This window comes from Argentina silus (assembly GCF_951799395.1).
Source record: "Argentina silus genome assembly, chromosome: 8".
NCBI classification, from domain to species: Eukaryota; Metazoa; Chordata; class Actinopteri; order Argentiniformes; family Argentinidae; genus Argentina; species Argentina silus.
Window position 1 is genome coordinate 8836228 of NC_139662.1, and position 11528 is coordinate 8847755.

Below are 11528 nucleotides of genomic sequence, written 5' to 3' on the forward strand. Positions count from 1 at the left end.
TTCGTTCCCCCCTCACACACTTTCTCTCTCCCTTACGCATGCACGCGCACGCACACACGCATGCACGCACGCACGCCACACACACACACACACATACACACACACACACCAGCCTCTCTCCCTCCATAATGATATATTATGAGGTGGATCTCTGGCTTTGTTGACAAATCCTAAAGAGCTAATTCAACAGAGTGATGATGACACCGCAGCCCCTCTTGGCCCTGCAAGATGTAACTCATGCCTCACCTGACCTGCTCTGCTCGCTCTCTGTGGCCCGTTAAATAGCCGTCGACTCGCTCAACCTCATCCTCAGACGCCTCTGTTTCTCCCTCACACCCCTCCCTTTCTCCCAAGGACATCTGTATTCTTATCCGTCTCCCAAGGACATCTGTATTCTTATTTTTTCTAGTTTTTTATTTGCTATTGCGTTTTGATTTGGGTGCAGTGTCTCGTATTATAGCTGTTCTTGCTCTCCATGTGGTGTCTTTGCCCAGGTACGGCTTATCTTCAGAATCAATGTCCTGCCGGTATGAAAGTACCTTATTCCATTCTGGATTCGATGTGGGTTTGAAAACAACTTTTAGTTTCCTTCCTTGTAATTGCTCCCTGTTTCCTGCCTATATTTTTCAGTTTAGAGGACAAACCACATAGGGGAGGAATCCAATTGTGCTGTTAAGTGTGTTATAGTCGTGACATTTGATTTCATTAGACACTGGCTCTCCAAAAGTCTGGGCTATCTTCTTATAGGCTATTGGGAAAACAACATACTTCACATACTTTGGAGAATAGTAGGAATAATCGATTTGCTTCTTTTTGCAAAATTAATCAGGTGCCTTGGAGGTGCCTGGATCGATCAGAAGACACATGCACACACACACACACGCACACACGCACACACACACGCACACACGCACACACGCATACACGCACACACACACACACACACACACACACACACACACACACACACACACACACACACACACACCACGCACACACACACACACACACACACTAGTTAATGTACACATTCAGGACACATTCATTGATTCTGATCCTCTTCAACATGCTAATCCGATCTCTTGTTGGTCTAGCTGACATCCTTATTAGAGAAGAGTTGGATGGATCTCTCTCACAATGGATCTCTGTCATTAGGAGAGATATTAGCAGTAATTCTGTTGTTTCTTTTCCATCCCCTCTCATAACGTTGTTTCTGCAATGTAATGTACTTCAAGTTGCAACTGTCAGGAGGGCCTTGGTTATCTTGGTTCCCAGATCTGATGTTTGCGATGATGGAATATGACGGGTGAAATTGCCGAACTGGTTTCATGCCAAATATAAGACTGAATTGACCACTGCCCAGACATTTTTTTTCATTTGCAGTACGGATTTATTTTTCTCTCTTTCTTTCTGTTTGTGTGTGTGTGTGTGTGTGTGTGTGTGTGTGTGTGAGAGAGAGAGAGAGAGAGAGAGAGAGAGAGAGAGAGAGAATGACGTGCTTTCGCGTATAACTGTGGTACCACTGTGCCCATCCTGTCCTCTACCTCTTTCAGGTGTTCTCTCAGTCCTTCACAGCCTCCTATGTCATCCACAAGGTGGCTGATGGGTAGGTACAGTAGAACCAGGAATGCTGATGCATGGACTGGTACTGGGGCATGTGCACTGCCAGCGCAAGCGGGCCCTGGGTTGATCAAGTTCCTCCGAGTGTGTGTCTCTTTTCATCTGAACTTCATCTCTTTATGTCAGACATCCATTACCTTTATCTAGTGTTCTCTCTGGTGTGGCCAACGTCAACTTTAAGGCCCGTAGTTTACTATCAGAGTCAGTCAGGGAAACTCACAGCCAGTGATTCCTATCCGCCTGCCTAAGAGTATAGAATAGTCTGTTTCTTTTCCGTGTATCTGTGGATGGAGGCCTGGAGCTTGTGTCCCTGAGAGAGGACATGAAAAGAATCTGCTCAGTGACTTGCCTGGGAATGCCTCATGAAAAGATGTTTGCCTGTTTTTAGAAGGAGGATAAACGTGTGACCCAAAGCATTTGAAAGTACAATCTTATCCCATTGCATGAAACAACCCTAATCTCTGTTTGTTTCCTTTGCATTTTGCATCGTGTCTTATTTATTTATTTGTTGATAGCTCTTAAGTGCTCAAGAGCAGCATGGATGGAGGGCTTCTACTTTATCCACCGGTGGTTTAAAAAAAGGGCCAGTCCTAATAGAGGGTTTATGTCTGTGTCTGTGTTGTTTGTCCCAGGAATGTTCTAGAGCTTAACCCTCCGAATGGGGAGAAGGCTGTACTGCAGTATGCAGCTTGGGGGCCCCAAGGGAACCAGCTGGTAAGACAGCTCTCACTCACACTATCCCTCCTGCATTCCACCTCAAATGTCTGCCACGGTATATGAGAGATTTTAAAAATTCAAATAAAATAAAAATGGTGATATTCATTCAAATGTCTGCCACGGTATATGAGAGATTTTAAAAATTCAAATAAAATAAAAATGGTGATATTCATGTACGTATATGCATGTACTAATGCTACTCCTTATTGCTGTATTGGCATTCTTTCTAATGGTACCACTAATGTGTGTGGTTAATATTAAGAGTTGCTATGATACATTTTTGGGCCATTGCACTTATTGGACTGTGTTGTTCAGATTGACATTGGATGGATAGTAGTCTCGTTCCCCCACACTTCTGCCCGGGGACAAGGTTAGATGAATAGCGATATTTCTATGTTATCTAATGTTTTTTTGGTGCAACATCTGTGTTATTCATCGTCAAACACATTTCAGGGCAAGTGAAGATGTATCGGCTCTCACTTGGCCGGTTGATGATGCATTCACACTTGGACAGGATCTAACGTTTCATTCAGGGAGCCGAGGCTGAGCCCTGTAAAGTATCTGTCTTTGATAAGGGATTAAACCTGTCTCATTCCTGCTGCTGCTGCTGCTACCAGGCCTATGTGTATGAAGGGGATATCTACTACCAGCCAGACGTGACCAGTAAGCCCCTGCGCCTTACATCCACGGCCCAGGAAGACCATGTGGTCAACGGGCTGACTGACTGGACCTATGAGGGTAAGAGATACAGTACAATACCTCCACTAAGGTCTCGTTCACCCATCAATCAAATCACACAGCCGTTGGTTACTGGAAAACTGGTTGGAAAAATGGTTAGATATTGAATGCTGCTCCCTGAGATCAATGACATTGGAGATATGGCTCGTGTACTTTTTTATTGACATTGTTAATCGATTGGTTGAAAATGTGTATAAGACTGTTAATCGATTGGTTGAAAATGTGTATAAGACTGTTAATCGATTGGTTGAAAATGTGTATAAGAGATTGTCAGATTGATTTAGAATTTTTAACCATAATTATTGGTTATCTGAAAACAAGCATTGTGATTGGCCGAGAGGCATTCAAAGCCGTGATTTAATATTGATAATGTCACGGTTAAATCTCCTATTATGATATTCATATGCCACAGTAGATTTGTGTGTCATGTTCCCTTGACAATGTTTGTATTTTTTTCTCAGCGCAGGGCAAAAACCACCACAATCTATTACAAAAGACATTCTTAAAGCATTGTTTTTTTGGTCACAGTTTTCTGGTTTGTTGTGTAATCGTTGTATAAGAGCCATACTGCCCTGGAGGTTGTGATTCATCGTCAATAGTGTCACTTGGTAGGGGTTTGCCAGCGCTCCGCTGTGCGTCTGCCTAACAACTCCCCCTAACTGTGACAATAATGATGATAAATTCCCACTTCTCTGGCATTATTGCTTAATTACTGGATCTGCTGATGCTCATTCTGGTGATGTTGTCAACAGAGGAAGTGCTCCTGACTTACCCCGCCCACTGGTGGTCTAAAGACGGCGCCCGACTGGCATACCTCACCATCAACAACTCTGCTACGCCCTTAATGGAGATACCTCACTTCCTAGGTGGCGCCTATCCCTCCAATGTGTTCTTTCCTTACCCAAAGGTAACACTCATTTGAAAGAGATAGAGATACCCTTTAATGATGTGTCGTTTCAACCTTATTTAACCAGGTAAGTTGACTGAGAACATCAGTCTCATTTGCAGGGGAAGAGTTGCAGGGGAGAGGAGAGGGGATGAATAAGCCAGTTGAAAGCAGGGGATGATTAGGAGGCTAGTATGAAAGCCAGATCAGGGGCGTCATGCTGCCAATATTTTAGAGAGTGCACCAGTTATGTGAGGGATGAATAACTTACAATATCATAACCCAAGAATTGAAACTATTTTAGTCAATTGTATATGACCAGTCCAGCGTGCCCCCTCCTGGAACTTTTTCTAAATAATTATGATAAAACATGGGCATAAACTTGAAAGTATAGTAATTCATGTAGCATGCCCTTGTGCCCCTTTTCTCTCTCTCTCTCTCTCAGGCCGGCACCAATATCCCCACAGTCAGTCTGTTTGTGGTGAATCTCTATGGTCCAGCTCACACTCTAGAGATGATCCCCCCAGACTCCCTCAGGGCCAGGTAAGTACTCATAGCCTGATTAAACCCCTGGATCTGGAATTAAATGTCATTAATGTCCAAATATCCAAATCTTATATTATCTCCCTCATCTCTCTCTCTCTCTCTCTCTCTCTCTCTCTCTCTCTCTCTCTCTCTAGAGACAGCTACATCTCAATGGTTACTTGGATCAGCAGCACACGGCTGGCGGTTCGTTGGCTGAGCCGAGCCCAGAACCAATCAGTGCTCTGCGTTTGTGAGGCCACCACGGGGGCATGCTCAGAGGTGAGAGGGTCAAAGGTCACTCAGTCAAGGTCTCACCACTGCCATGCATGTTGAGCACATCTCTCTGTTCCTGCTCAACTGCTGCGTGTGAGGAATTTTTAATGATACACTGCAGTATTTATTTCATCTTTGCTCTTCCTCCAGTGCTTATGGATTCATTAGTGTATGTTGTTTGTGTGTTGGACTATAATTATGTATTTTTTTATTTTCAAAAAAGCAAGAAAACGCACACCATTGTTTGGTGAGGTGCAGGCTGGCGGGTGAAACTTCAAAGATAGAACGAGAGGCGGACGCTCTTGCTCCGATGCTAATTATTTATTGAATCAACGTTTCGGCAGCATGCTGCCTTCTTCAGCGTTTCAATATTTCAAATATCTGAAATATATCTTTATTTTGCCTCTTCTTACACCCCCAGAAACACAAAATGATCATGGACTTAATGCAAAACCAACGGCAGGTAGGCATTTCTGATTTCACAAAAGCTTATTTCGGCTTAACATTTACACTTTGTTTCCGTTGTTCACTGACAATGGGATGATGTCTGACCGACAGGATCGGTGTTGTCTTTGTCCATCTCATTGGTCCAACAGGAGGTGCCGTTGTTTTCAGCCCACGGGTCTGTGTTTTATCTGACGTTGCCTGCGAAGCAGGGTGCTCGCGGGGAGTTCTGCCACATCGCCAGTCTCCCAGCTCAGGTCAGGCAGTAAAATTTTACGCCCTTGTGCCACCCTCAGATTGTCTACAGACAAACCGCTTGTTAACTTTTCAACAGGGTGACATAAACCAGTGTGTGATTACAGATGTTAACTTCAGAGAGCTCCATTGTGTTTTCCTATTTCATTACTCTGTCTGATTGGTTTATGGATTTGTTCTCAGTTATATTGTATCCCCGTGATGAAGAACGTTTAATGTCAAGATCGTAGTTTATCCAAATTGTGAAGTTAATAACTCCTTTGTCAGAACTTGGACCTACTGTACTCTGCTTACTGTATACTACAATTATTTAGCAACAGTTAGACATGAGTTATATTTTAGATAAAGACAACATTAGTATACTGTACATCTCTCCTATTGTCTCCCCTCCTCAACTGTCCAGTTTTATTTTTGTTTACATATCTGAATGACTCTGTTTCCTCTCTGTTCCTCTGTATTTCTCTCACAGTGAGCTTCTTTGTAATCCCTCTCTCTATATATCTATATCTCATTATACTCTACAGTATATTTGCACATTGTTTTCTGAATAGCTCTTATGAGCTAGAATTCCTCTGTGTATCTGCCTGTTCCCTAATTCATCTTCATCTCTGTATCTCTGCCCCCTGTATGACACAGCCCGCCATCCCCTCTGTCCCGCCTCGCTTCCTGACGTCAGGGAACTGGGACGTCACCCTACTGTGTGCCCTGGACGAGGAGGCTGGGAAGATGTACGTGAGAGCCGCTGTGTCCCACCCTATGAACTGTAGAATCACCCTTTAGCTCTTTAAGACCTTATACAGGGACTGCCAGGGGCTGGAACGGAGTACTCAAAAAAGGAAAATAAAAAAAATACATTCAAATGATCATGATGTGATATTGTCTTTGCGTGGATTGCAGAAGTGAACTGTCGTAGAGCGTGTGTACATTTGTTGAGAGAGAATAAAATGCCGGGTATCGTCATCTCCTTTAACAGCTCATTGATCCTAGTTAAAGAGACTGTGTGAAATACTTGAAGCATGGTTAAGCTGAGCTCTTGACTGTTCTCAGGGCAATGCAGCTGGAACTGAAGAAGAGTGGATTAGACAGCCCCCACCTCAGCAAGCCATTTGTATACTGTTACGACTGTGCTTGGGGCACCAGCCCCTCTACACTTAGGCAGCTTGAGGTATGACTCTATGTGGAGGCAGGCAGCATCATGGAGGATCATGGGAAGGGAACTGGAGGTGGAACCAGATGGCAGGCACTCCCGAGGCCCATGTGGCGGCATACTGCTGTTTGCCTCGAAGCGAGGCGCTCAGCTGGATAGATGGATTGTGGATTTCATTTATCTAAACGTTCATTGTGGTCCCCTCTCTGTTTGTACAGATATTTCCTGAGCACAGAAGAGTCCAGACAAAGCAGACACCTGTATAGGTAAGGCTGGCCGCTGCCAAAAGCTTATTTCATTCATTTCATTTCATTGTGGTGTCATTGATACTGACAGGTTCATACTGCATGTGTACATTCAGTATTCTTTGCTCATGGTGAATAGGATGGGTGATGTGCTGGCTCTGACTTAAGAAGTAACATTTGCTGTATCTCCCTACCTAAACAAGACATTAAGGTTTGTGGTTAAAAACATACATGTTTTTATCTATCTCTGCTTGTATGCTGCACCTTATTTCCCCCAAGGCACAGTCATTAACAATTCAAGACAAGGGTGAGGCAGCTACAATACATTAAATCCAAAGGAGTAGTGGCCAAATAATTTGCAGGCAGTTTCATGACAGGGTAGCCGGTGGTCAGAGGTGTGAGCTGAACAGGAGAGGCTAGTGCAGGTAGAAATCGGAGGACGGTGAGGAATTGTAAGGTGAGGAATGCATGGAATGGAATAAGGAATAGTAATAAACAATGTGTGTTTGATACCATTCCTCATTCCATGCCATGCATTCCTCATTTCATGCATTACAATGAGCCTGAGGGAGCGGAAGGGCTATTGTGCAGCAGACGAAGGCTTTCCTCTCTGGTGCGCTCGAGGCAGACAGCCCAGCTAATACATTCATCAAAGAAGGAGCCGACTCAGTGGATAGGAAGGTGCTGGGCTAGAGCATGAGTCACTGGGACGTTACGGATGATCCACAACCTGTGATTAATGTGTTCAGCCCCTCACTCATCCGCCTTATATGTTTTATATTGTCCTTTTATTACACTGCTTTGGGCTGTAACAGATAATAATGTAGGAAGGGAGAGATGCCTGGTTTAAAACTGGATTATCTCGGGGTGGTGTTCACATTTTTATTTTGTATTTCTCTTGGGGATTGACTGTTATAGAGTGGACCGACTGGACTCTGATACACTTACAAAATGTTTTTCTGCTTTCTCAAGCCTTTATGTTTGAATTGGTTAGAAGCCTATTCCCGGTTTGAGACATTCACCTATTCAATCTTTGCACTACTGCACTGCCATTATCGAAGCAATGAAATTATTCAAACCTTTATTTAATGAAATCTTGCTGGAGCCTATCAAATTGTTTCCGATCTTTCTCTTCCACTTGCTGTTGAAGCTGTGGTCTGTAACTCTGTGTTTCCCTTACTCTCAGTGCCGACCTCGAAGGTGTCTTCCAACGCGAGTGTCTTACCTGCAACCTTATAGACGGGTGTAGCTTTTTCAAAGCTCAGTTCAGCCCCAATCAGACACATTTCACTCTCTATTGCCTAGGTAGGTCCTACCTACACATACTCTCTCACACACCTACAGCTTAAATGAAATGGGAAACTTGATGTTGTACTGCAATGAGAAAAGATTGTATTACAGTATTATCTTTTGTTGCACTGTGAAATGTCTATTTCCTCAAATGCAGTTTGTTTCTGTTTCACACCAGTAATTTTTGATTGCTTTGTCTTGGAAACCATATTTCTCCAGGCCCGGGAGTCCCAAAGGTGACTGTTCACAGTACAAAGGACCCATCCAGTGAGTGCTATCATCCTTTTCTACCATCAGACACTTTCTACAATGGCCAGTAGAGGGCAGTATGTACGAACAAACACAACATGCAGTGAAATAACCGATCATTTGAACAGTTTTATTGAATAAAAAAAAAAGGGGGAGAGGACATTTGACTGTGAAGGGCATTACATTTCAAAAATTATTTGGGATATTCCCTCTCAGTTTATTATACATTTTGGGGATGTACTATATGTTTTAGTTAGTGAAAATCTGCTCCATTTTCATACATCTTCCATACATCTGTTCTCACATCTGTTCTCATACATCATCGTTTTATCTCATGTAGGATACATAGTTCTGGAGGACAACACTCCTCTCTCTGAGACCCTGGAGGGGAAGAGACTCCCAGAAACTCTGTTCAGGACCCTTGCAGCAGACAACCATGGTATGGCTGTAATAACAAAGACACAAAATATTAGAACCAGTATTTTCTTTTCTTAGGTTCAAACAAGACACTTAACGAAGTGGGTTCACATATCTTCTGATTGATTCTGAACAATCTAACTATAGCTGTGCCCCAATCAAGCAAGCAGTTTCAGTTAGCTGATTAGGTCTCCATGGAAGCAAGAGTCTTGAGTCTTGTCCAAGGAGCACAAAGCATTTATTGAGGTGTAGGTGTGTGTGTGTGTGTGTGTGTGTGTGTGTGTGTGTGTGTGTGTGTGTATGTGTATGTGTGTGTGTGTGTGTGTGTGTGTGTACATTCTCAATGAACCTGTCGTTACAATAACACACATGGGACTCATGGGACCTCATTTACTGGTGGTTTACTGCCCACAGGAGTTTAAGGGGAAGAATACTGATGTGCTTTCCAACTCTGTAAATCTCATTTTAAGGAACAACACCGCTATTTGTTTCCATTAGATTTGCACCTGAAGCTGTCTCTGCCTCAGGGGTATGAGGCCAACCTACACCCTCTCCTGATCATTGTGTAAGTCTGCATTATAAAAAATAAAAAACCCATCACAAGTGTAATGACATGTTTATGACATTATAGCATGCCTCATAACTTGGGGAGTAAAGTTGTTCCTGGCCATGCCACACGGTCAGGAAAATCTCCCAGCCCTACTTGTAACATGAGACAATATCCTCAAGAATCAACTCATTTTCTACAGTTGTTTTGCTTTCACACCCCTTTATAACCTCTGACCCCAGTCCTCGCTTGCTTCACATCTGTGCCCCATCCAACTGATCCTGCTTGTCCTGTTATGTAGGGATGGAGTCCCAGGCCGTCAGTTGGTGACTGAGGAATTTGCCCTGGGTTGGCCTGAGATCCTCTCCAGCACACATGACGTGGCTCTGGCCTGGGTGGACGGCAGGAGCGGGGTGGGCCGGGGACAGAAGACCACCAGTGTAGATCCTCGCAAGCTTGGCTCCCTGAGAGTCAAGGATCAACTAGGAGTCGTAGAGTTAGTTTCTTACAATGTCGTGGGCTCATTGCCATGTATTCAACAATAGAAATGATCTATGTATCAATGAAATGTTGACCTATTTTGTTTTGCTACCTTAGGTGGTTAATGCAACTGCCTTACATTGACGATCGGCGGATTGCCCTCTACGGCAAGGTTACTATTTTTACTATGACAATTCTAGCCGTATGACCAAGTGGATACATGCAGTTGTAAAAGCACATGCTCTCTGTTTAATGACTATCAGGACTTTCTCTACAGGCATTTGGTGGTTATTTAACCCTCAAGATGTTAGCTGCGACTGACAAGCTATTTAAATGTGCAGCTGCTGTGGCTCCTATAACCGACTTCAAATTGTACAGTGAGTTAAGATCATCATTACATGTATCATTACATTTGAGAAGAACTTTCATAGAACTTGCAATAACAATAAGCATTCTGAAAATGAATCCCAAAACACCTTATTTGTATGACAAAGTGTAATGGTTTTGTATTTAGGTGCTGCTTTCTCAGAGAGGTATCTCGGACTTCCAGCAAAGGAGGAGCACACTTACTTGGTGAGGATACTCTTTGCCGACAAATACCATCTTATGGAAATAAAAACAACCATGTCTTATAAGATCCCTCAAGGTCGAAACCAGTTTAACAGTTTAGCTCTGTGTTTGTTTTGTGATTTATTAGCCATTATAAGGCAATGAGAGGATATTCCTTCATGTCTCATGTCTTGTGTCTCCTCAGACGTCATCTGTGTTGGAGGATGTTCACAAGCTTAAAGACGTGAACTTCCTCTTGTTGCATGGGACTGCCGACGGTGAGATCTTGCTAAGTTCTGCAACATTTGTCTTTGTCTGTTTACTCATGAATAGGATATTGCACAATGTATTTTTCTGAAAGCCTGCATGTGACTCTGTGTGTGTGTGTGTGTGTGTGTGTGTGTGTGTGTGTGTGTGTGTGTGTGTGTGCAACTTTGGGGGATGCAGCACAGGTACACTTCCAGCATAGTGCGGAGCTTCTGAGCCGCCTGGTGAAGGTGGAAGCCAACTACACCCTGCAGCTGTACCCAGATGAGGGCCACACCCTGAGAGACAAGCGCAGTATCCAGCATGCCCAGCGGACCCTGGTGCACTACCTCCAAAACTGCCTTCGGCACAGCCTCCTACCCGCTCCTGTAGAGGAGGAGGAGGAGGATGAGGACGACTGAGCTGAGAGCTCCCCCCTCCTCTGGAGAGACACAGTGTGGACTACTCTCTTATGCATTATTGCCCCGGGTCAGACTACGAGACACAAGAGCACAGGAGTGGGGACCAATCTCACAGGACCACAGCCTACCATTATACAGCAACTTTGGGAACTATACTGTACCTTCTCCCATTATTGTTTGTGCTGTTTGAATTAGTTTGCCCTGTTCGTTTACATGAGTGGATCTTATGTTACAAGAAATGACCTGGGCTTGGTCAAATGATTCTACCTAAAGTTTACAAATAATCTAAACATGCATGTCATCATGGCTGCATGATGTGGAGTGGTTTACAATGCATTCGTCTGTTTTGTTTCCCTGCAGATCCATGTCTTTACTACATTTAGCTAAATCTGCCAAAATGTCATGCATATATGGACATAATATCATCATTTTGTGCCAAGACCTTTTTCATTTGTGTCATATAGGCAAGCAGTTTAAA

At 43.6% G+C, this 11528-nt stretch overlaps 1 protein-coding gene across 1 annotated transcript in view; it reads left to right on the top strand.

Moving 5' to 3' along the window:
* LOC310808905 (inactive dipeptidyl peptidase 10) overlaps window positions 1-11050 on the top strand; it is a gene marked incomplete at both ends in the record, with an annotated part of 21425 nt that extends 10375 nt beyond the window's left edge. The window contains 20 exons of the mRNA XM_083676004.1: window positions 1554-1606; window positions 2253-2334; window positions 2955-3075; window positions 3828-3982; window positions 4407-4504; window positions 4642-4765; window positions 5181-5222; window positions 5356-5460; window positions 6095-6186; window positions 6824-6871; window positions 8037-8155; window positions 8360-8407; window positions 8730-8828; window positions 9305-9371; window positions 9655-9849; window positions 9951-10005; window positions 10111-10210; window positions 10348-10406; window positions 10588-10660; window positions 10830-11050. Of these exons, the coding sequence (XP_083532130.1) occupies window positions 1554-1606; window positions 2253-2334; window positions 2955-3075; window positions 3828-3982; window positions 4407-4504; window positions 4642-4765; window positions 5181-5222; window positions 5356-5460; window positions 6095-6186; window positions 6824-6871; window positions 8037-8155; window positions 8360-8407; window positions 8730-8828; window positions 9305-9371; window positions 9655-9849; window positions 9951-10005; window positions 10111-10210; window positions 10348-10406; window positions 10588-10660; window positions 10830-11050 (1956 nt within the window). The remainder of the gene's footprint in view (window positions 1-1553; window positions 1607-2252; window positions 2335-2954; window positions 3076-3827; window positions 3983-4406; window positions 4505-4641; window positions 4766-5180; window positions 5223-5355; window positions 5461-6094; window positions 6187-6823; window positions 6872-8036; window positions 8156-8359; window positions 8408-8729; window positions 8829-9304; window positions 9372-9654; window positions 9850-9950; window positions 10006-10110; window positions 10211-10347; window positions 10407-10587; window positions 10661-10829) is intronic.
* Between the last annotated feature and the right edge of the window lie 478 nt (window positions 11051-11528).